Source organism: Lepidochelys kempii, chromosome 2, assembly GCF_965140265.1.
Source record: "Lepidochelys kempii isolate rLepKem1 chromosome 2, rLepKem1.hap2, whole genome shotgun sequence".
Taxonomy (NCBI): Eukaryota; Metazoa; Chordata; order Testudines; family Cheloniidae; genus Lepidochelys; species Lepidochelys kempii.
Window position 1 is genome coordinate 82,919,258 of NC_133257.1, and position 26,084 is coordinate 82,945,341.

Below are 26,084 nucleotides of genomic sequence, written 5' to 3' on the forward strand. Positions count from 1 at the left end.
AGTACTTTCCTTTTAATGTTGTCAAATTTGCGTTTCCTAACACTGTATCTTGAAATGTTAACACAACCTTTACAATAAATATTTTTGAATGAGCTGTCCCACCTCTTAAATGTTATGAGCTTGTCTTAAATGTAGTTATCCTTACATAGTGTTATTTCTGTAACTTTTTGTAATCACTAACCATTTCACACTTTCATTGAATTGTTGGCATTGAAAAGTGGTGCTGGACTGATTATTCTGTAATCCATGTTGTTTAAACTGAGTCTTCCAAAATTCGTGGTGTATGGGTTTTTTTAATTTTTTTAAATAGGCAGTATTTGCTTTCTCAAATACAAAGGAGGAGCTTTATTTATGAAGGAAAGTGGGAAAAGAAGAGAAATAAATTTGTCTTTGCATATAAACTAGTCCTTAGTTTATGCAAATTATAGAATCTCACTAGTGGGGATAAGCAAGTATATCTGGCAGATTTTTCTGTGTGAGGTTACATATGAATGCATTACACTTATGTAATGATATATGGATATTTTTTGTAAGGCACTGACTAAAACTAAAGATAGGGAAAGAACTTTTCCACAAATCATTGATGAGCTAGCTTCATCAATAACTGATACAGTGAGAGGCATAAATAAATTGGTAAACTAAAATACAAATAGCTATTTCTACTAAAGGAAAAGTAGAGCAAAAACTATTCAACCAAAGAATTTCAAAATGGTAAGGGAGCAAAAGCACACACATTGTCCTAGTTTGAAGGACCACACAACGCTGCAGCAGAAACAATTAAAAAATTGAACTCATTAAGGCAGACATTATGACTATCCACACTTTTGTAATATTAAAGTCCTTAATCTGCTAAAAATAAAACAGTCTCCAAAATATTAATTGTATACATCTCTTAACATTTGCATTTTAACCCAATCCCTGTTTATCAATGAAGGATATACACCGGACCCTTGGTAGAATGCACATCTATATAGCGCGAATTCACATATAACACGGTCGCGGCCATGGATCCCAAATTTAATCGCAATTCATTTTAATGCGGTACCACGCATGGATCCCAAATCCCGCGTTCTAGCGGGGGTCCGGTGTAGTTGTTATGCCTGTAGTTCACTTTAATCAAATAATAGTATATATGGCACAGTGATTTATAGGCTTATGTCGTATCTGCAAAAACTGACTAAAGCCTTCAATCTAGGTGCACAGAAGATTACACCTCCAAGTTAACTTTTTTTGTAAAATGTTAAACTAGAACCAGATAAAGGTATATGTACAGATAAGATGTCATAGTTTGATGTGTGGTTTTTAAAAATGTTTGTACTTGCATCTGTAGGAAAGCACCTGACTCTTAAAACTTTGCATATACAGTGGTTGAAAGAGTGGCAATTTAAATTTAAAAAAAAATCTTTTTTTGAAGTTCATAATTGTCAGTATTATTTTTTGACCAACTCTATTTCCAGATATTTAGTCTTTACTTTTTAAAGAAATGTGTAAATGAGCTTTTGCTGTATACCATGTGTACAGCCCATTTAAAACTGTTTGCAAACATGTAATATATAGTAATTATCTTGCATATATTGGCTGAAAAACATTTTACATCTCTTAAAATTTCTGGCATGCTGTTAGGAGCAGCAGTTTATTATACTCTTATTTTAAACAAAATAGTTCAAATTGCTGTCCTATCTCAGACCCATTCACTACTTAGTTAAAACATTAAACATCCAATTTTTTAGGAGTTTTGTTCTTATCTGTGGTAAGAAAGTTGTTCCGATCGTGGCTCCTATGGTTTGAGATGTAATCCTCTTGGACATCTGTCTATCCCTATCTCTCTACCCCAGCTCGTCTAACTTACCAAAAAAACCCCTCGTCTTTTGGAGGTGTTCTCTGTTGTAAGATGTTAGGACCTTAAGCCCAACATTAATTACTACTACTTTACTGTAGCCGTGATCATGTTAGTATTTTGGCTTTATATTGTGCATTTTTTGCCCCTTTTTTATTCTAACTGTTTGTACAATGCCAGAGTCCTTGGAACTGAGGTATGATATAAATCTTGTCAAATATTCTTATAAATTCTACCATTCTGTTTGGTATTTGGAGGGAATGTTATGGGTAAAACAATTTTCCCCCCATATGCAGTTTTATATTATCTGTTAACAAGAATTTAGTCCATAAAATCGCATATTATCTCCTTTGTGTAGTGCATCCGTACTGAATACCTTTTTGTATTACCTGTGAGTATAAAATCTATAACAAGCTCAATTTGTCTGCAAAAGGTATTAAAAATTCTTGCTGTTTGCTTTTAAATGATAGATTTTTTTTTTTAATATTGAGAGAGGACACTCTTCTAGAACTTGAAGTTGTTCTAATACTCAATACTTGTACTGATTTTCAATCCTTTTTTTTTTTTTTATGGTGCATGTCATTAGTGTCTGAGCTTGCCTAACCATTAATCCTCGCATCACAACTATTATTCTCATTTTACTGATGTAAAACTGAGACACAGAAAATTACACGGGAAGTCTGGCAGAGCCTAGATCTTCTGAGTGCCTTAACAAGATCATCTTTCCTCTTTTTTATGAAGGTTACAAAACAAAAGAGCAGTGAAAACCTCATTATGTGTGCATGCACACATAGTGAAATATACTTTGGAGGAGGAATATTTTTATGTTAAAAGCCACTGTGATACAGGAGGGCCAGGGAGAAGTGGTAGAGGGGAAATATATAAGCCCTACGCTAAGTAAGGCTTGGTTCCCTGTAGACTAGGGAGGGTTGCTACAGGTTAATTAGGGCCTTAATTGACTATAGGTGCTCTATCAGGAACCTAATAAAACTCCTTACTTCAGGCAGTTGGGAAGAGGAGGAAGGAGAGAGGACTGGAGCTTGGAGGTGTGTTGTAAAATTTGAAAGACCAGAGAACCGAAGTAAGGCGAGACCCTGCCCCAACAGGGGAGGGAGTCTAAGGACCAAAGGTTCCCCACCCAAGGAGGAAGAGGGTAAGAACCCACAGGGGTTGAGAGGGGCTGGGGCTCAGAGTGAGGAGCAAACCCAGACCCCTCTCCCGCTTCCCTCCTCTACCACCTTCCTGGGCCACTAGTAGGGACCTCAGCGGCCCAAGACCAGGGGTAAGGAGTGGCATCTAGGCACCCCTGCCAAGAAAAGTGCAGGACCCACCATACTAACGTTGGCCATTTTGTCATACATTGTGTGAGGGGTGGGATTTCTGCACTGGGAACATAATCCAGGGAGGGTCACTACCACCTTGCCCCAAGATGGAGGATGTGGTTGAAGCACTGGTGCAAGCCACTGCCGCCCAGCAGGAGGCTACCCGGTTCCAGGCAGCTGCCCAACAGGAGGCCGATCACCTGCTGATGACCTAGGCCACCCAAGATCGGGCCATGCTGCAGGAACTAATGAACCAGGTGAAGGCCCTTATGGAGCTGAGCCACGGGTATGATGGGATGTGGACCATACAAGCCAGCAACTTTCTGCAGGAAATGACCCGGGAGGATGTGGAGGCATACCTCCTGGCCTTTGAGAGGACAGCTCTGCGGGAGGCCTGGCCCCAAGACAAGTGGTCAGGCATCCTTGCCCCATTTTTTGTGTGGGGAGGCCCAGAAGGCCTACTATGATATGACTGCAGAGGAGGTAGCAGATTGCCTTCAGTTGAGGGTAGAGATCCTGGCTAGGGCAGGGATAACAACGGCCTTCTGAGCCCAGAGGTTCCATGAATGACAGTACTGCGAAGACCAGACATAGCGTTTACATCCGTTTGACCGAATCCACCTAGCCCAGAAGTGGTTACGTCCAGAGGCTCTCAGCTTGGAGAAAATGATGGAGCTCCTGGTGCTGGACCGCTATAGGAGGGGACTATCCTCAGGCCTCCAAGCCTTGGTAAGCCAGAATGATCCCTCCACCTATGACTACAAGGGTGACCAGTTCGAGAGACAGCTGGCAGCCAGTGAGCTGTTTGAAACCCTGGGAGGTGAAACACAGCATTTCAAGAAATCAGTCCCAACCCCGAGACCTCCAGGAAAGACATGACGGGAAGAACAGGCACCAAGAAGCGGCCTGAGGCCCCCAAAGGAACCTAGGAGTCTGGGGGGAGAGGGCTGAGGAAGCACGTTAGAGTGCTCAAGACAGAGGGCAACTTTCGGGATATGAGATCGCTGTTATGAGGTGTGGGGAATTGGGGCATATAGCAGCCCAGTGCCCCAACAGGGAGGAGTCCATGCAGTGCAATCTGGGGGATCCCGGGGACCAATGTGGCCTAATCAGCCTGGTGGGGGTCACAAAGGCCCCACATCTTTACACCAGACCAGTAAAGATGAACAGCATCCAGACCATAGCTTTGGTGGACTCTGGGAGTGCTGTCACATTGGTCTCAGGGAAATTAGTGGGCCAAAACCAACTGAGCCAGGCCAAGAGCACCGGAGTGACGTGTGTCCACGGCACAGTAAATTTCTACCCCACAATTCCAATATGGATTGAGATCCAGGGAAACACTACTAAGATGACTGCAAGGGTGGTCCGTAAGCCTCCCTACTCAGTCTTAATTGACAGGGACTTTCCTGGGTTTGAGAGCCTACTCTTCCCCACCTCCCCATCAAGTTAGGGGAGGGAAGTAAACCACAAGCAGAGTTCAAGGCGCCTATGGATGGCCCTACCACAATTTTTGCTGGGTTTTCCCCAGAGGTATTTTCACCCCCCGGGAAGTCTCGGAAATCCAGACTGGGAAAGGAGGGCAGGCAAAAGATTAAGAACCAGGATTTTGGTGGCAAACCAAAGAGCTGCCCTGGTTGGAAGGAGGCCCCGTGGAGACCCAGAGATGGCCCCCAGCATGAGCGGAAGCACCCCCAAGAGAAGGAGGGGAGCCCAATCCAATAGAATCAGGCCAGATCGGTCCCACATGCAAATATTTTGGGCAGGACGAAGCTGATGACTCACTATATGTGAACTTGAGGGAGGAGGTAGTAAAGGTGAATGGCGTGCTAGTAGAAGGGAAAACTAAAGGCCCAGGGCCACACTATATAATCAAGCAGGATCTGTTGTACTGGCTAGTACCAATATGGGGGGGGGGGAGTAGTAGAACAGCTCTTGGTGCCAAGGAAGCACACAAGGGCGGTATTAGAGTTAGCTCATAGTCATCTGTTTGGTGGACGCTTAGGAGCAGACAAGACCCTGGATAGAGTCCTAAGTAGGTTCTACTGGCCATGGGTATGGGCAGAAGTCCAGCGCTATTGCACCTCCTGCCCAGAGAGTCAGTGGCATAGCCCCTGACCTCAGTTAAGGGCCCCACTGGTATCCTTGCCTATAATTGAAGTTCCTTTTGAAAGCATAGCAATGGATCTAGTGGGCCCACTAGAAAGAATAGCCTCGTACCACTGAAGCATACTTGTCATCCTGCATTACGCTACACGGTACCCCGAAGCCATTCCTTTAGGAAACCACACGTCCAAGGCACTCGCAAAAGAACTGGTGCAAGTTTTTGCTAGGGTAGGCATCCCTAAGGAGATCCTGACCAAGGGACTCCCTTCATGTCGAGAATAATGAAAGACTTATGTACCCTGCTCCGCATCTGAGCCTTGCGGACCTTAGTCTACCATCCCCAAACAGATGGTCTGGTTGAGCGATTTAACCAAACTCTCAAGAGCATGATCCAAAAGGTGGTGGGCCAAAGTGGAAAAGACTGGGATACCCTCCTCCCATACCTGATGTTTGCAATATGAGAACTTCCCCAAGTATCTACTGGATTCTCCCCCTTCGAGCTACTGTATGGATGCCACCCATGTGGCATATTAGACATGGCGAAGGAGGAATGAGAGGAACAACCCAACCCATGGAAGAACGTCTTTGCACATGTAGCCTACATGAGAGAACGAATAGCTCAAGTGACCCCCATAGTATGAGAGCATTTGGAGAAAGGACAAGAGGCCCAAAGAACCTACTACAATCATTGGGCAAAAACATGGAAATTTCAACCAGGAGAACAGGTGCTGGTTCTGGTACCAATCACAGAAAGTAAGCTCCTGGCCAGTTGGCATGGACCCTATGAGATCATGCAAGCTGTTGGGAAGGTGAATTATAAGGTGAAGCAGCCAGACCGCCGAAGGTCAGAGCAGATATACCACGTCAACTTACTGAAACCCTGGCTTGATCGGGAGATGTACCTGGTTGTCCTGCCGGCTCCATCCTAGGCAGATGGCCCACAAGGGCAGGTAAAGATATCCGCCAAATTAGCCCCCAGAACAATGAACAGAGGTTGTCGATATGATCCAGCGGAACCCAGACGTATTCTCCACACAACCAGGCCATACGACACTGATCCAACACCACATCGTCACCTGTCCCGGAGCAAGGGTGACGATAAAACCATATCACATACCAGAGGCAAAAAGAGAAGAAATTACGACAGAAGTAAGGAAGACGCTGGAACTTGGGTGATTGAGGAATCACACAGCCAGTGGTCCAGCCCTATTGTCTTGGTCCCCAAGCTTGATGGCAGCCTGAGATTTTGTAATGACTTCCGAAAGTTAAACAAGGTCTCTCAATTCGATGCCTACCCAATACCACGTATTGATGAGCTGGTGGATCAGTTAGGCAAGGCCCGATAATTGACCACCTTGGACTTGACAAAAGGTTACTGGCAGATCCCCCCTGGATGAGGACGCCAAGGAAACAAACCGCTTTCTCTACTCCCGACGTCCGTTTCCAATATACTGTCCTCTCTTTTGGGCTCCATGGGGCCCCCGTGACTTTCTAACAATTGATGGACAGATTACTTCGACCCCATGCCAAGTATGCTGCTGACTATTTAGATGTGGTAATCCATAGCCCTGACTGGGAGACGCACCTGGGAAAAGTGGAAGTGGTACTAGATGCTCTTAGACAGGCTGGCCTCACTGCTAACCCATCCAAATGTGCAATGGCGTTAGCCAAGGCCAGATACCTCGGGTATGTAGTCGGAAGGGGCCTGGTGAAGCCCCAGTGAAACAAAGTGAAGGCAATACAGGAATGGCCCTGCCTGATCCGCAAGAAGCAAGTCGGCACATTCTTAGGGATAGTGGGGTACTATTGCTGGTTCATCCCTCACTTCGCCACAAAGGCAGCGCCTCTGACGGACCTGATAAGAGCTCGGAGCCCGGAGATAGTTAAGTGGACCGAAGCAGCAGAAGAAGCTTTCACAGACCTAAGGACAGCCCTCTGCAGCCATCCAGTGCTCATAGCCCCAGATTTCAAAAAGGAATTCATCCTACAAACAGATGCCTCGGAGGTAGGACTAGGGGCCATCCTTTCACAGATGGCGGGGGATGAGGAGCACTCAATCCTTTACCTTCGCTGAAAGCTCCTGCCCAGGGAGCAATGGTACGCCATAGTAGAAAAGGAATGCCTAGCAGTTAAATGGACCACAGAAATTCTATGATACTATCCGCTTGGGTGGCGGTTCACCCTTGTGACAGACCACACCCCACTCCAATGGATGCACACAAACAAGGAGAGGAATGCATGAGTGACTAGATGGCTTCTATCCTGACAAACTTTCCACTTCTGGATACAGCATAGAGCTGGAAGCCAACATGGCAACGTGGACAGCCTGTCCTGACAACATGTCTCTTGTCTCAAGTAGTCCAACCCTGTGGTGTCGGGGGGGGGGGGGGCAGAATATGTGGTACAGGAGGGCCAGGGAGCAGTGGTAGAGGGGAAATATATAAGCCCTAGGCTAATTAAGGTGTGGTTCCCTGTAGACTAGGAAGGGTTGCTACAGGTTAATTGGAGCACCTGTAGTCAATCAAGGCCCTGTCAGGAATCTAATAAACCCCCCTGCTTCAGGCAGTCAGGGGGGAGGAGGAGGAAGGAGAGAGGACTGGAGCTTGGAGGTGTGTTGTAAGATTTGAAAGACCAAAGAACCAAAGTAAGGGATACTCCTTCTCCCAGCATCTAAGGACCGAAGGTTCCCCACCAAGGAGGAAGAGGGTAAGAACCCGCAGGGGTTGAGAGGTGCTGGGCCTCAAAGTGAGGAGCAAACCCAGACTCCTCCCCTGTGTCCCTCCTCTACCACCTTCCTGGGCCACTAGCGGGGACCTCGGCAGCCCAAAAGCAGGGGTAAGGAGTGGCGTCTTAGCACCCCTGCCAAGAAAAGTGCAGGATCCACCATACTAACATCAGCCGTCTTGCCACAGCCACTTACAAACATTAAATCCTTGTAGCAACTTTCAGGTCAGTATGATCTCTGTTTTACAGACCATGGAAAGTGAGGTAGCAAGATTCAGTGACTTGCTGAAGGTTGTATAGTCTATCAAAGATTGGGTTAGAATTTAAGTCCCTGATTATTGTTGTGTTCAGACTAATATAACAATCCAGTCTGAGATATTATGAACTATGATATAGGAAGACCGACCTTAAATAACTTCTAAAATCTTACATATTCAGTGGACATGTTGTTGGTTAAATGAGCTCCCACATTTATGCAAAATTAAGTTGTTTCTTTTTATTACATTTAAGATGAGTAGAAATGTTCCATCCCCTGCCTTAGAAAATTTTAAACAAATACTCCCTTGCTGTATTTGCATCCTAGATTTTTAATGGAGTTCAAAAAAAGAATTAGGTAGGTTCATGAAGGATAAGTCCATCAGTGGTTATTAGCCAAGATGGTCATGGATGGAACCCCATGCTCTGAGTATCCCTAGCATCTGATTGCCAGAAGCTGGGAGTGGATGACACAGGATAGATCACTGCATGATTGCCTGTTCTGTATGTTTCCTCTGAAGCATCTGGAAGATAGGATACTGGGCTAGATGGACCATTGGTCTGACACGCTATGGCCATTCTAAATGCAAGTACATGAGAACCTGAAAATAAAATTGATGTCCAGTTAATTCTTTTTCCATGTTGACAGGACTGCAAAATTTTAAAAAAAGCTCCCTATGCTGTTTAGTCTTCAATTTTATTAAAATTAGGTGTTTTTGTGATATAAGGAAATTTGCTTTTAAGATTTTTATATTGACATCTCTTCAAGGGGAGAGACTATTTATTCTGAGTATCACTAATTTAAAAAAAACCTATATTCTGAATTTACGAAATAGCATTTCACAGCAAACACTGTTCTCAGTGATGTGCAGGACATAGAGGATGACAAGGTAGTGATAAATTGGATAATTCACCTTAATTTTAAAATGTCTCCTAACTTTTATCAGAGAGACGAGGTAGGTGAGGTAATATCTTTTAATGGGCCAATTTCCGTTGGTGGAAGGTACAAGCTGCTGAAATACACAGGGTGGTTTTTCAGGCCTGGGGAAAGAAATTGTAAATAATGCTGCTAGACACTAAAAAACATGGATTCAACAGGGACACTGGTTTCATGGCTTATTACAACCATCTGTAACGCACCTGCCTGCTAACCCGTAATGGCCCACTTCAAACTCCTTTTACATAACAATCTAACCCTTATTATCCACCCCATTTCAAATTACCTCCTATAACATGTTACCCCTTATGCTTAACTATCTGTCCCATTTTTAGCTCAGGCCTGGTCTACACAAGCCTCTGTGCATCAATCTAGTTGTGCATGTATCTATACTTAAATTTGTTTCCCACCAATGTAAACTCTCCTCAATGCCAGCATAGTAACACCACCTCCCCAAGCAGCACTGAGCCATGGTCGATGTGTTTGAGGTTGACGCAGCGCAAACGTAGATACTGTGCTACCTGTGTCAAATCTAACAGTCCTCCAGCAGCTATCCCACAATGCCTGACACTGACTGCTCGGGTCACAGTTGTGAACTCCTGTCCTGGGGTCTTGGAGACCAGAAGGCTCACTGACCCCACGCCCCAAGTCCTGCAAATTTTTGAAATGCCATTTCCTGATTGTCCAACTTGGCGAGAACACCTAGCAGCTCTCCATTCTTGTGTGCAACTGCCTAGCTGGCCATGTTGGCTGCATGCTCCAGACAAACTGCAGCCTGGAGTAGACAGGAGATATTGGATTTCCTGGGCCTGTGGGGAGAAGAGGCTGTGAAAGCACAGCTATAGATCAGCCATAGAAATGTGGACATCTGCAGATTTCACAGGTGATTCAGGAGAAGAGGTACAACAGGGATCAGCAGCAGCACTGTGTGAAAGCGAAGGAACTGTGGCAGGCATAGCAGAAGGCCTGGGAGGCAAACAATTAATCTGATGCCGAGCTGCAGACCTGCCACTTTTTACAAAGAGCTGCATGCCATACTTGGTGGAGACCCAACCACCACCGTGGATATCTCCAAGGATCCTGAGGCACAGGCCCCGGGCATGAACAGCAAGGATGAGGGGAAGGTGGAGGAGAATGGAGGACATGCAACTGAGGGGTCCAACTATGCCATGAGCTTTTTGGGACTCCAGCACAGCTCAGTCAATTTCAGGAGTTGAGCACATGCAAGCCCAATGCAGAGGAAAGAACCTTGGGTAAGTGTGTCCATTTATTTTCCATTACAGTTATGGTGCTCCTAGCTTAACAGGACACAACTATTGATTTTCATTAATTTACTTGTACTAGAAGAAGTATTGGTACAACAAAGAAAAGTAGAGTTTATATGCTTTTCATTCCACTGTAGAGTTAGGTAGGGGGGCTGCGCAGAGCAGTTTGTTTATATTCACAGAGATGTCCCTTGAATCCTCTTGAGAGCTCTCAATGAAATTTTCCTGGAGGTGCTCAGCAATCCTCTCCCAAAGTTTTTTAGGGATGGCAGCCTTATTTACTTTATTTACTTCATGGTAGGATAGTTTCCCACACCAGTCGGCAACAATCTTGGCAGTCTCCATTGCAGTAAACAAGCTAGCGGTGGACAACTCCAGGTGGCTTCGGGTTGCCAACAGCAGCTGTGCTCTTTGTGCCTTTGTGTTACCCTCAGGAGTGAGATCTGCTGAAATCACCACTGCCTGTGGAAAATGGTGCCAATTTTCAGTGCCATTGCCCATCACACGTAGTTTCATGCAACTGAGCAATCCCTTCTTCATTTCTCTCACCCTTGGCAGGCCATACACACCATGGCTGGAGCTGAGAATGGTATTGTGCACAAGCTCTCTGAAGCAAAAGTGTCAGTAAGCATGTATTGCTTAAAACTTTCGGGGAGCAAGGGAAGGGAGTTCTGAATTTTAACTTTGCTTTCCATTGTGAGTATACTGACAATGGTACCTCTGTTTTGTCTGTAGCTGCTGCCATTGCAGCCTTGAGAGGTTCCTCCTCCACACCTGCATAATGCTTGAGCCAGATAAGGAAGAGAAAGAGAATTTGGGATGATGTGTTCAGCAAGATCATGCAAGCCAGTGCTGCATCAGATCATGAACAGAGGGCCTGGAGGATGAGTATGGCAGACTGTCTGTAGCAGGGATCTCAAACTCAAATCACCATGAGGGCCACATGAGGATTCGTACATTGGCCCGAGGGCTGAATCACTGAAATCTTTTCATACAACGGTACAAAAGTATAGTCAAAAATGGGGGAAAAAAAAGTAATATGCTATTAAAAGTCAATTTATTAACTTTTTAAAAACTGTAATCCAAAAAGTCAATGCTAATTTTGACCGTCATTTCATTTTTGGCCACTTAGCTGGCAGCGTTTTGCATCAATATTTGGTTTTGTCTCAGTCCTATCAAACCTGTCTCAGTGTTGCTTTCAGATGTTAATCAGTGAGCCTTGACCTTAACACAGATTTGTTAATCTTCATGGAACAGGAAAAACTGTTCATACATATATGATATATTTACTTCCAAACATTGCCATTATCCTTGCGGAAGCAGAGAATAACATGGGAAATCTTTCTTGCGAAAGAAACAGGTAGAATTCTGGAATTCCAACATCTGTATACTTCTGCTTCAAAATGGTATCACACTGAAGCTCCACTAACTCCATCTGCATTTCCTCTGCAACATTATCCATTTCCACAGCAAAGGGTGTGGGAAAAAAGTTGAAAATGTGGTTCAAGTGTCTTGAAATCTTTAAACTGCACATCAAACTGTTCGTGTAAGCTAGAAATGATATCTGCATATGCTTCCAAGGATTTGGGTTCAACTTTTCCTAAGGAAAATTCAGACTTTGACTTTGAAGGACTTAACACAGACGTATGACAGTGTTATCACCTGTTTTCTACCCTGAAGCTTCAAGTTCAGTGCATTCAGGTGATAAGTTACGTCTGTTAGAAAAGTAAGGTTGCAGATAAAAGTGGAATCAGCAAGCTGTGGAACCTCCTTGTTTTTCATTTTCGTGAAGGAATCCATCTCCTCTCTAAGTGTAAAAAAACACTTCAAAACATTTCCACGATTCAGCCATCTAACTTGAGTGTGATACAGAAGTGCCCCATATTCGCTGTCCATACTTGCTAAAAAAGAAGTGAACTGTCTGTGATTCAGCCCTCGTGCATGTATAAAATTAATGGTTTTGACAACTACATCCATAACTTCCTTCATTTGTAGACTTTCACTACGCAGGGCTTCTTGGTGCAAAATGCAATGTATACTGGTGAAGCTAATTCCTGGTATATTGAGGCTGTTCAGTTTTGGTCTTCAATAATCCAACCACACCAATGTTTTCAGAGCACCTAGATGGTGCACCGACCATAGCCAAAGATACGAGTTTGTTCCATGGCAGCACAGCTCTTTCAGTGCACTCTTCCAGTCCTTGAAATATGTCACGTCCCATTGTGGTACCCTTCAGTGGCATTAAGTCAAGCAATTCTTCAGTTATATTCCAATTGCAATCCACACCTCTAATGAACACCGCACAGTGTGCGGTATCTGATACATCTGTACTCTCATCAAGAGCAATTGACAATGCTTCAAAGTCTTTTTTGCCATTTTGAATCCATTATTTTTGCACATTATCTGCTAAATCAGTTATCCTGCAGGCAACTGTACTGGCAGACAACCTTATGCCTTCAAAACCTTTCTACCTATCGGGACATAAAATTTCGCTGGCCTTCGCAAGACATTCTTTTATGAATAAGCCTTCTGTAAAAGGTCACGATGATTTAGCTATCATTTCACGTATTACAAAACTTGCTCTTATTGAATCTTCATTAGACTTGTTAATCTCCAAAAAGAAATTTCTTTGCTTAGCAAATGCTGCTTTAAGTTGCCGAACTTTTTCCTCTCGGATTTTTCCAGTGAATGCATCATATTTTTCATGGTGCATTGTGTCGTAGTGCTGACGCACATTATACTCCTTGGGAACAGCAATCATTTGCTGACAAATAAGGCATTGAATTTTTATCTTTTACCTCTGTGGAAAAAATATAAATTCTCCCATTTGTCTTGGAAAACTCTCTTCTTCCATGAGTGTTCTTTTTTTCGACTAAGTTATTTCCAAGCGGTTTTAATAAAATATATACACTCTCAGTAATGCACCTCACTCAAAGGACAAAACCCTCACTTAGTTTTAGAATTACTTCTGTTTAAGCCCCGCCCTCATTCCATCCCCTTCCACAAATCCCCGCCTCTTCTCCCCGCCTCCCCTGAGTGCATGGCTTCCCGCTCCTCCCCTCTTCCCCTGGAAAGTGCTAAGCACCGCCAAACAATTCGGTGGTAGGAAGAACCTGGAGGTAGGCAGAGGAGCGGGGAGGGGCCGGGGTGAGGGGAGCATAGCGGCCACAGGAAGTAACTGGGGGCGGGGGAATAGCGGGGAGCTTGGCGGGCTGCAACAAAGAACTCCACGGGCCGCATGTTTGAGACCCCTGGCCTATAGAGAAGGAGAGACCAGACAGGCGCCAGGCCCAGAAGTCCCAGGGAGATGCCCAAAGATTTAATGGGGCTTTTTGGGCCACAAACACAGATGCAGCATGCTCTTGTGGATCTATAGGCTCAACAATCCTGAGGTTGCTTCCCTTTGCAGTCTGTGGAGAAATGCAATGTAGCACCTGCCTACCTGCCCTCTCTACGTTCCATGTGGCATCAGGGGCCACATCAGTAATTCTACCACTCCCCACCGGGGGCCATTAAGGACAACCACACCTTCACATACGCTGACCTGTGAGAGGCACAGTTGATGTTTATATTGCTAAAATGGACATGAATGTTCCTTCCCCTTCATTAAGCTCTGTTCCATAAACTTCTTATGGTTTTAATGTATTTGCTTTTAACTTGCACAGGATTTTTTGGAAGTGTTTTTGTTACTCTTTGTTTGGAAAATAATTCGTCATTAGTTCCCAGAAAATGCTGCAAAATGGCTGGTGATACTGAAAGCACCCACCTTCTCATGATTGTATGCGTTTACACAACTAATAAGATCAGTGATAAACAGTGTAATAATCATAAATGTACAGCAAGCACCACAAAACTAGTAGGCATCTGTGTCACATTCATCGATGTGCACCACGCAATTCCTAACAGCCCCCAGACTGCAGGGCCAGGTAGAACACATCACAGTGCATTACTGTGGCTTGCTGTTAAAGTGCTCTTTCAAAACCTCCATATAGCTCCACATTAAGCTCGTCTGATAGCTCTGGTGTCTGACTGTTGAAACTCAGCCAAAAGCTGCAACACCTGTGCTGTCCACTCCAGGGGAAACTTTTCCCTCTTTGCTTCACAGATGGACACAGCAGGTGGCTAGAGCCATTTGGATATTTTTCTTACTGAGATCCAGACTTGTGAGTAAACAATGCCAGTCCCCCGTCAATCTACCAAAAGAACATTCAGTTGTCATCCTGCATCTGCTGAGCCACCGGTAATTGAATCTTCCCTTTGTGCTGTTGGAGTGGCCAGTGTACGTCTTCATGAGCCAGAGGAGCAAGGGGTAGGCTGGGTCCCCAGGATCAGTACTGGCATTTCAACATCACTGTTCATAGTAGCAAAGTACAAACTATTCAAGTTTATACACTAAAATATGTTTCATTTTCCTTCTTATTTTTTCATTACACTTCCTTATAATTTCCTATTTAACTGTTTTGTGACATAGGTACTTCATGAGAGAGGTGAAATGCTTCGGCCTCAAAAAATTCACAGGTTTAATTGATGAAAGTGAAGATGCTATCCATAATGAAGTTGATTAAAAACCAATGGGCTTGAAGCAGTGAAGTATAAAACTAAAGAAAACAGTTACTGGTTAATTTTAATTACTGGCTCTTACATTACATTATAAACCTTCATGCTCCATCAAGTTTATATTCCTATCGTTTACAGAATCAATCTTTGACAAATAAGAAAAAATCAATATTGTAAATACTATCCATGCAGCATAATGTTCAAACTTAGACTTAGCACCTTTTTTATTTTACATGTTTGTTGCTACCGTTTATAATGACCAATGAAATCAGCTTTTCATAATAGGAAATGGCTCCATATTTTTACTTTTTTTTTTTTTTTTTTTAAATTCTTAGAAGGTAAACTCTCTAGAAAAAGATTACTTTTTTTTCTTTTTACTTTAAAAAGGACATGTTGAGCTGCCATATGTATTGCCTGAAGCCGCAGAAGCTTCTGGGAGGAAGTTGGTGGGCAGGCTTTCCTACTTGTCAAGGCATGACCCAATCAAAAAGGAGATGTACAGATTTTAAAAGAAGAATTTTATTCTGTGGAATTTAGTAAAATGATTGGGAAAACATGACTCCAAATTTCATAAATTGTTACTGCTTCAGTCAGAGGGCAAAAGTTTTGGTGTTGTGCTTTTTTTTTTTTTAATTCTTTGTGAAGAGCCCAAGAAGAAATATTTTCTTCTCTGGACCTTCTTCCTGCTTTTCTCCATTTTTCTCCCTGTTCCTTACAGCCTGCATGTTTTCTGGCTGTTTCTGCTCTCTGAGCAAAGTATTGCTCTATCTGCCTGGAGCAGCTGTACCAAGGGTAATCAAGAGGGGAAGTGCTTCACCCTACGCCTAAGACAAGGGGCCCCTACCATCTCCTATAAAGGCACCAAATGCCTATTTTGCAGGCGGAGCTCCTTAACTCACAAATGGAGGATAAGGCAGAGATGCACCTTTTCAGAGAAGAGAAATTGGTAAGACATTTTTATATGTCCAATATCTAGAGAGAATTATTAAAGCCTTTCTAGTTGTGAAGACAGCCTTGATGTAATGTGATGGCTGGTTGTCTTGAAATTACAAAGGGACTGAAACAGTGGGTTTCAGAAGTATAAACTTCTCACATTCTTCCAAATGGGGTTTGCCTGACTTAGGGTCTTTATCCCCTTTGCAGTTGTATGAATGCAATTTGCATCAAGTCAGTGTAGGTTTGCAGGTGCCTAGAAGAATGACTTTAGATCAGGTAACCCAATTTCTGCTGCGGCTTTGTCTTGAACCACGTTGCTCTGTCAGATTGCTGAGAACTAATCTTCATGCTCCCTGTGACTGGCTCTCTCCTAAGTCTCAACAGCTCATGCTTCACTTCACCCAACAGAGGCTTTTGGAGAAGACTAAAGGGACACTGTCAATTTAAGGAATGAGTTAAAGGGATAATGTCAGGTAAAATTTTTAAACTAATTTCAGAAACCTTTGTTTTGAAAATTTTTAAAAAAAATCTTTTGAAATGTTTTAAAAATGGAATTTCTTCTCTTCTGCTGATGTTTGAGTGTATTTCAGGGGGGCAGACTAGGCAATCTTAAGAATAATAAAACAATGTTAAGGCACTCACCTATCTTTCTTAGCTCTGGACACATGCCTCCTTCCCTGCTGTTTCAGCAATAACATTGGTCAGCATTATGCCTCAACGTCCAAATTCCTCCCTGTAACCTATTGAAAAGTGCCAGGATGACTCTCGTATTGCCCACAAGGTCCATGCACAGATCTGGGAGAAAAAAGGATCGGTTTCTTCCAGGTCTCAAGGTTTCAGTCACTCCTCAGCTTTGTGTAGGAGTTGAGTGGTGGATGCTCACCAACCAGCTCTGCCAGTCTGTCCTGGGGAAAGGAGACACCATCCTGTTCCAAAACCAGAAACTGTAGCAACTCTGCGGCTGTTACTGGCAAACTCCGTATTTGGAGGGAAGAGCGGGTATGTGAGTTCCCTTCAGAGCACTGCATTAGAGTAATGTCATGCTAGTGCATGGGAATAGGAAGTACTGCTGAGTAACAGAAGTGAAAGAGTTTTATGTGCAAGGTTCTCTCAAATGTGTAAATAAACTGAAAACCATTTTTCCTGTCACTTTCAGTAATAGTAGTTTGTTTTTCTTATTATGCTATTGTCAGATAGGCAGTTCTCTCCCCTGCTGTTGTGTGAGACACATGCAACCAAGGAAAACTATACATAGGAAATGGCCTATTCACGACATGCAGTCAAATGCTTAAAAAAAGGAAGAATTTTTTTTTGCTCTATTCTTTCATTTGTAGTAATGTTAGGTGATAACTTGTAATAATAGGTTAAAAATAATTGGCAGATTTATTGTCTCTCAAATAGATTTAATTCCTACTGCTGTATTGCTCCTTCTGATTTTATCCTGCACATCCTGATTCTGCATTGCAGAGTCTATACCGTCTCACACAGCAATTTTTTGTCTGAAGCATGGTCTGCTGCAATTCTTGGATTTGGAACAGTACTTCAGTTATGCTGGCAGGCTAATATCTTTATGGGCTGTATAAGGTCATCGGATATGTTTTTAAAAAAATAATAAAATAAAAACCTTTGCCACGCTCTGCAGCCTTAAAGAAGGCTTGGTGCACTTTCTAGTAGTTAATGCATTCCTCTAGTATTCATGTACTAGTAGCTTTTTAAATATTTAACATCTCCGTATGTATGCCCATCCACACACTTGAACACATATAATACAGTAACATCAATGAAATCCTAAAAAATTGTCTGCCAGATACAGCAACGTTCTAGTATTTCAGTCCTAGTGTAAAATGTAATTGGGCTGTATTATGTTCTTGCTTATAGAGACTATGATAGAAGACAACATGCATCAGGCAAGATAGGATGAATTAAGAATGCTAGCAACTTTGAGGATTTCTTTGCCATTAATGTTTTAGTGACTTCCTTGTGGTGTTAATTTGTTAGTGTACCACCATTCATTTTTTGAATAAATTTTTAACTTCCCAATCATTTGAATAGGATTTTGTTTCACAAAGCTTGTTGCAGTACTGTTTATACATTTAAATATAAGAATTGCTTTATATTTAGCTGACTTTCAAATGTACATGTCTTATCTTTTTGAAGTGTACTCCAAGCATCAAAGCAGACTTCCCCCTCACCTATCCTACCCTGAGCATCGGGGACATGTTCTCCATCCTCGAGATAGCAAAAATTAGGTTCGGTTCAAGTGGGGTCGTAAGGTAATCACATGCATCCTTCCTCCTGAACTGCCTTTTTTCCTTCCTTGTGTGTAAATAGTTGAAATTCAGCACACTCCTGTGGCCAAAAGGGCAGTTTCTTCTGAACTAAACCTTTTTAAAGGAGGCCTGGAGATAAGGGACAAAATGCATCAGTCTCAACTTTCACACCCTTGGAACCCAAGTCTCTCCCTGATGCTCCAGCCCAAAGCCAACACATGGAGCAGCGTTTGTTTCCTTTTCTTCCTTTGAAGAATTCTTCCTTTTTCCCTCTATTACATGCCATAGGAATGTAAGAACTGCCATGCTGAGGATAGACCAATGGATCTTCAGGTCCCAGTTTCCTGCTTCCTGCAATGGTCCACACATATGCCTTCAAAGAGAGGCTTAAAAATCTTATTATGCACCTCACTAGCACAGTGATGTACCTTGTCATGTTATCTCCTTCCCCTCTCCTATTGTCTTTCTCCAGTACTCTTGTGTGTATTGTGAGCTACAGAGTGAATCTTGTGAAAAATTACTAGAATTAATAGAGCATGGTTATAGTGGGTAACTTACAGGGTATACTAAGATGTGTCTTGTCCTTAGAAAAGAAACTATATTCTTACAGTTCAGACTTTACTAGTAGATTTGCTTGAGGTTACAACCATTTCTCTGATAGTTGATCTAATTCTCTTCAGACCAGTTAAACCAAATATTGTTCAAAGTTGAAGAGGGAGTGGGAAACAGGCTGAAAAAATCCAGTCATACTGCAAAAAGACCTTCCTAGTAATATAGTGTAAAAAGTCTATAAATATATCTGCTTTTTTAAAAGATAAAATTAAATTCACAGTAAATATTCATGCAATATTATATTTTGAGATTAACACACACATCACTAAAAATTTTCCCTAGAAAATTCCCTTTTACTTATGTAGTATTGTTTACTATATACTATGGTAATTGGATTCCATATTGTGTGTAATGTCTACCTAGCTAAACTCCATTTTTAAGCTTGTGTGTTTTATAATCCATTACCTTTCTCATACACACTTTAAACAAAGTCCAAATACAGGTTTGATTCTTTTTAAACCAAAACATATATATTAGCCAAAGATAAGTTTCCAACCTTATCAATATATACATCTGTTCTTTGGAACAGCCTTCGTCCATGTGAATTACTTTGTTTATTTGAACTAAGACCCTGTACTTAAGGTCTTATTCCCTGTTAGGCATTAATTGTGTTGATTCCTAGTTCTTTGTACTCTTCATAATGAATAATACTTGTTTAATCAGCAAATTGCAAAACAAATACTGAATTGTCTGTGTGCTAAATGAATTTTGTAATAGATTACAAAATAGTAATAAGATTAAATGTCAGAACAAAATTACTGAGTGTTCCTTTTTATATGGGACTTTTTTACAGTATTAGGGAAAACAAGACAATACAAAGATACAAATACAAATGATAAAGTTAAGAATCTTTAGATTTCTGGGCAAGGGGTATATTCTTAACTGGTGCATATGATTTGTTATATATAAAATGCTACTTTGGGAGAAGGGAAGAGGAAGGGAAATGGAAAAACACAGTACCAGATACATTAATTTGTTAAATATTTTGAAATTAAATTATCACCGTAGAAATTTGAAATACAATGCCAAGACATAATGTGTACTACTGTTCCTCTAATGCTTATTTCCATAACCGTTAGGTGTTTTTGTTGTGTGTTGTAGTGTGTGTTGGGTTTTTTGTGTTTTGTTTTTTTTAATGGTAGTGCCTACAGTTTGCTAGATGCTTTTCAGGCACTCAGGACATGATGGTCCATGCTCAAGAAGCTCGCTATCTAAGGTCAGACAGGAGTTAAAGCATAGGGAACAACAGAGTAATTATTATTATTATTTTTAATACATGATAGCTAAACTCTCTGTAGGCAGCAAAGTAGGTAAAGAGGTCATTGTCTTAATTTTTTTTGAAAGAAAAGGTGAGCAGTCAATGTTTCTTCATGTGGTCCTGCTACTGTGTCTTAACTCTAACCTGGAAGAGCTACAATTAACACTTTTTTTGGGTGGGGGAGAAGTTGTCTTAATGTGTCTTTAGTCTATGGCCTCTGCTGTAACTCTGCTTGTGTGCTGGCCATTGGAGGGTAGACTTCCGGTCACTATATATTTAGTATACTACTTTTTTTTTTCCTTCTTCCCCACTTCCTTTTAGCCTCAGGGAAGAATATACATGTGCATATGTTTGTGAATTACATATCTAGCTATGAAACATTTCTGCTGTTAACTGTATATTGAGCAGTATATATAATTTTTTTTAAATAGGATGCAGGACAGAAAAGATTTGGCGCTATTTCCTGTAATATTTGTGGAATGCTTTACACGGCATCAAATCCAGAGGATGAAACTCAACATCTGCTCTTCCACAACCAATTCATAAGTGCTGTAAAATATGTGGTAAGAGAACTTCATGTCTTTTTAAACAGTAATAAGCTTTGTTTTCCTTGCTGTACGTCAAATGCAATTCAGATTACTTTTAATAAACTCGTAAAATATCACAGTAAATGATAAATTCATCTGTGGTAAACATTATTTTTGTTAAGGGAGCCTCGCTCATGGTAAAAAGTCACCTATAAAAATTGATTATCATGGTAGCAACGTTCCCGTTCAATTTTATCCCTTCCTTGTATTTCTGTATTGTTTTGTAGGGAAAATAAAGTCATGTATCACTATTTTTAAAGTTTTGTTAAATTTAGCTTTTGGTATAATTGGTATTGCTACAACATTTGGCATAAGAACTAGTTGGGGAGATCATTGTCTTTAGAATGCCATCCAGATGACTTCTAATTCACTTTTTTTTATATTGGCTATGTTAAATTAATATCAGTGATTCAGAGTTGGAATATCTTGGAACTTTGAGCATAGCATTACAGTGTATTAAAACTTTAGAGAATAGACTACTATTTTTAACAGGATAATTAAAATTATAACTGCACATTTCATACTCTACTTACGCATAATAGGTATGGTTGAGTCAACTCATGTTTAAAACACAAGCTTGAAGTGTTGTACAATTTCAGATAAATATTTTGTAAAATCAGCTACTTTCAAAACTTGTTCAAGTATCTGAAATCAGGACAGAATCTATAAAGTCTGTTTTTTTTTTTGTTTTTGTTTTTTTTTTGTTTATCACGCATGTTACCTTCAGTATTCTACACGCAAGTAGATAAGACCTCCAGGATAATTGAACTGAGGCCCCCAATTCATTTTATATAGGTACTAAACAGCAATTAGACTACTATTAAATCCTGATCTGAGTTTGAATCAGTGGTCTGAAAAAGATCCATTCCTAATCCTTTGAAGCCATCTAGTCACTTTAAACAATTATTGCCAAATATTGAGGACTTGTTTAATTCTTTTCTTAGTTGGCTGGCTGAATCCCAAACATCTTAGAAAATCTTTTCTGAAAAGCATTAGGCAAATTGAAGGGGATGGATAGGTAGAGACTGTGATAGAAGGCAACCTAATACCTGTTTTCCTGCTTATTCCAATTTGTCCATAGTAAATCCGTCAATTAGTCATCTTAAAGAATTTTTGGGTCTCGGATATTTCCCAGGATTCTTTGTCTTGTCTGGTGTAGTAGTATAGATACTGTAGCAAACAGCACAAAGGCTACTGAGGCACATCTGGTTTTGAAATGCTTTGATTGCCTTGGTGGAAGAGCATTTTTATGGACAAATGGAAACAGGTGTGGGAATGAAACTGATAAGAACAAATGAGGAAAGACTAAATTAAATCCTTTGAACAGCAGTTTATAGACTAGTCCTGTAGCCATTCACAGCCGCTAGCGCATTGGTGATGTATAGCTTCAGGTGGTATTGGGGGACTTGGTAGGAATTTCTGAGGAAGTGAACAAATAATTTAAAATGCTTTAAGAATGATGAGAGTTGGAACAGCTGATATACCTTCCTTTCCTTGCTATCACAGATGTCTCTAGGATAAGACTGGTATGCATGTAAGTGGTTTTTAAGGCAGTTTCTTCTCCCTTTCAGAATAACTTCGTAATTTACAATGAAAAAGTTCAAAAGCTAGAGTTTATTTAAAAAAAAATGGAAAGAAAAGGGCTAGAATTTTTAAATATGCTGCAGACAAGGTGTTTAGAAAGGTGGCTTATGGCTGTGTAAAAGCTTTACATAAATTGCACCCAAGCATGCTATTTTTGCCTGCACCTCCTAGTGAGTGAGAACAACATCTTATCTCTCTGAAACTGAGAGACTCCGGTTGTGGCTCCTCAAGTCATTTCTAAAGATGAATATAGAATAACAGATACTATGGCAACTGGGATGATGATTTTATGTAATACATTAATATAATATAGAGTTGAAAACAAGAGAAATAGTTTTGTGAATGTCTGACATTTCCTCCCTTATTTTTAGTTGAAAAATGCTTAACCAAATCTATAGTTGGCCAAACAATGGGAAATTTAATTTAGAACTGAATGAATACATGCTCTTCATTGTAGTTGTTATAACCCACACTTGCATTTTACTGGCCATTCTATTTCTTCTCTTCCAGGCTTCATGTGGGCTTGGTGTTCTGGGTAGATTCAGTATACTATAATGATGGCTGTGATAGAAACATCTATGAAGGTGTCTTGAAAGGATTTTTTTCAAAATTGGCCTTTTTGCCTTTTTTTTTATTCTGCTTTGATGTCTAAAGAGAGCCTGAAATGTTGACATTTCTGATTCTAGAAATATCAGAAAAGTCAACTTTTGCTCATCTTAGTTTTTCTAGATAACTTCTGGAGAGAGTGACAACTCAGGGTATATATTGTCAACTGCTGCATGTTAATGTAAGTTGTCAGCATTGAAACTAACTTTCTCCAAAAGTTAATCATTTAAATTAAATAGGCAGTAACAAAATCAGAGTTTTAAACATTGATTAAAGATCTCTTCACCCTTTAAATTGCTAATCTTTCACTCTCTTGAAAACGGTGATGACATTTCATTAGTTCTTCAGTCATTTTGCACGTGATCCTTAAGCAGCGTTATCCTTGCTCATGTTGGAGCCTGATTTTACTTTTAAGGGTAGTATCTCAAGTATTCCTCCATTCCTCCACTGCGCAGATCCTTCACCCTGTGATGACTCAGTGGGAGACATGAGAAAATTTATCAGGCTGATTGTTAGGGAGAAAAGTAAAGCTACACTTTCTCTCTTCCTTCCCTATCTACCTTGGGATGATACTGAACATCTTTCTCAATAAAATCTCAAACAGATAGGAAAGAAAAAATGTGCAAACTAGCATGCTAGCACCTGCTGCTACGATGATGTGACCATGAAAGTAGACAGTCTCTCTTTTTTTTTTCTTTTTAAAGAAAATTTTGTCTTCCACGTACTTTTGGCCAATCAGCAGATGAATAAGAGAATAAATTAAGCCCCTTGCTATCATCAGCTAAACTCTGAAACATGATTCTTCTCCTAAAATTGCTTCCTGGCTGCTGTTCATCTAGTTTCCTTTGACAGATCTGTCCTATTCAGGACACAGTGTACAATTCCCAAGAGTACTTTTAAAATCGCTCAGAACAGGCCACAGTTGAGCTACCACATGGCCACAGATGTCCTCTTATTTCCCCATGTGGTGGCTGGTTCCTTTTTATGATTAAAGATTTTTTTAAAAATTTTATTATAGAACCTCTTCTTGCAGTTAACTGAGACCATTTTCATTCTGATGCTTTCTTTAGTTTGTATGAAAAGTTGTCCTCATTAAAAGAATCTAAACTATGTTTAAAGCAAATATTTTAGTCCATCTCAAGCCTATTTGAAGAGGCAAATATTATGATGAAACACTCTCTCCCAGAAGCTTGTCCTGGGTGCCTGCACACATGCACACACTTGGTCGCTCACTCATGTATTTTTTTTTCCCCTCTATCTTCCGAAGGAGTTAGGCCAAGATTTGACCAAAATTACCAGATTTCTCCTAGTCACAGGGCTAATTCTACTAGCCAGATTGGAAAAAGGGAGAGGGAAAGCAAACAACAAGGTCCACGTAATAGTCTTGATGAGAAATCCACCCCTGATAAGAAAGGCAAGGTGCTGGAAGCCAGTCTCTGATGCCTGTTTACAGTCTCCATCTTTGTATCAGTCCCCTGTTAATTGTCTAATACGGTGGTTCTCAACTTTATTTTTCCATCTAACATTATGGGGAGGGCAGTATCTCAAGACACCTGCTTCCACTCCACCACCACTCACAAGTTTTACCCTGTGATGTCTCACTGTGAGATATTAGAAAATTTGTCAGATTGATAACCTCTTGAGAACCCAGGATCTAATACATTGGGAGAACCAAAAGCTGCACAACTCACAGAAGGAGAAAGAAGGTCTCGCTTCTGCTTTCCCACCCTAAAGCTTCCTGCCTATTGTTGGGGCAGGAGGTGTCTTTGCTGCTCTAAGCCTCATGGCCTTTTGACTGCTGCAAAAGGTGGTTTGTCTGTTCATCTATCCTCCATAGGTCAGTCCCTCTTTATTTTTTGTGTGGTGTATGGTTTTTTGTTTTTTGTTTTTTTTTAATTTTATTTAAGGGTCATCCTCCCGTGACTAACTGCATTGCTACTGTTCATAGTTTCTCAAGTAGTAGCAGAGGGATATTTTTTTTTTTTTCCCCAGTTTCATGGCTGCCTTCAAGGTTCTGAATAACAGCTGTGGCACTGATTAGTATCTTGCCAATTTCACTTGACTACTACTTGGAGAAAACTGAACAGTAGAGACAGTGGTACCATTTGTCTGCAGAGTAAAGAAGCTAACATTGCTTTGGTTCATATTTTAAAGATTGTTTTTTGCACCCAGAAGTGCTGAAAGTATTTTTCCAGGAGACCCTGAATTCTGTAAATATTGATGGCTTTAGGTGCATTCTCTCTCCAGTTCCCAAGGAAGGCTTTTACTCACTACTGGCATATGGATTTTTCAAGTCCAGGTTAAATCTTATTTTATGCAAGACAAGAATACTTGCTTTTTGCCTTAAATATAACTCTTTCATTTCAAAAGGCAAATATGAAGTTTTTTGTTGTAGTCGTTGACACAACTTTCATTTTAATGAGGTAAACGAAACATTTACTTTTTTTTTTAGTTCCTTTCAACTCTGTGTCGTCTTGACTTTTAGGAAGAGATTTAAGTCTTGTGTATTCTCCAAAGACTTCACAACTTTAGAATAATATTGATCAGAGTTCCAGTTATTGTGTTCAAAATTACTGATCATTATAGGCAATGCTACTAGCCCCTGTTATAAAGCTCTGTTTTCAGTTGCTTTTAACTTGCCAAACTAACAAATTGGGCTGAAATTTTTCCAGGCTGGGTGTCTGCCTCAGACTGAAAATTTTTTGGAGAACTTCAGCCAAAATGGTTCAGCAATTTCTGAGAACAAGGCTAGGGAAAAATAAGTTGTTTTGCCCATGCTAAATTCTAATGACCTTTTTCGAAAAGCTCTAGTGCCATTATTCTTTTGAATATAGATTCAGAATTTGGCACAGTGTGTGGCCTTTGTGTGAGGGTGTACTTTTTGCCATCCCCATGAAAATCTGCCCAAACTTGCCAAGTTATAAGCGTTTGAAAAATGGCAGCGCACACATGCTCACTATGAGGTTCCTTAAATTTTAGTAGCTAAATTCTCAAGATTCTGTCAGCACTGGTTTTTGTGTTCAAGCACTGAGCAGTCTTTTCCCTGTAGCTCTAGGCTACTTGAGGCTGTGCTGGCTCTGGGTCCAGGTACCTGAACTGAGACATGTTCTCCTGTGGTCTCAGTGATACTCCCTCCTCCCCCAACTTGACCCAGGCAGCGTGGAGGAGGAAACTGCCTGATGCAAAAGCACAGTGGCCAAGAGTTGGGCTGTGGGAAAGGCAGAGGTAGTA

The 26,084-nt window shown here is 41.1% G+C and overlaps 1 protein-coding gene and 1 long non-coding RNA gene across 11 annotated transcripts in view; both read left to right on the forward strand.

The window, feature by feature from the left end:
* Positions 1–26,084, forward strand: part of ESCO1 (establishment of sister chromatid cohesion N-acetyltransferase 1) — a 65,882-nt gene that overhangs the window by 12,680 nt on the left and 27,118 nt on the right. For 8 of the 10 annotated variants that reach the window (XR_012157246.1, XM_073331416.1, XM_073331415.1 and 5 more), the window contains one exon: positions 20,508–20,639. Coding sequence is in view for 9 of the 10 variants with exons in the window: in XM_073331416.1 (XP_073187517.1) it covers positions 20,508–20,639 (132 nt within the window). In the remaining variant the exon portion in view is untranslated. Of the gene's footprint in view, positions 1–18,093; positions 18,210–20,507; positions 20,640–26,084 lie in introns of all 10 variants that reach the window. The other 2 variants (XM_073331420.1, XM_073331421.1) reach the window with 1 other exon arrangement.
* LOC140906787 (uncharacterized) lies at positions 6–18,085 on the forward strand. Its single transcript, XR_012157247.1, has 3 exons — positions 6–11,442; positions 15,719–15,946; positions 16,312–18,085. It is a non-coding gene; the product is annotated as an uncharacterized lncRNA (long non-coding RNA).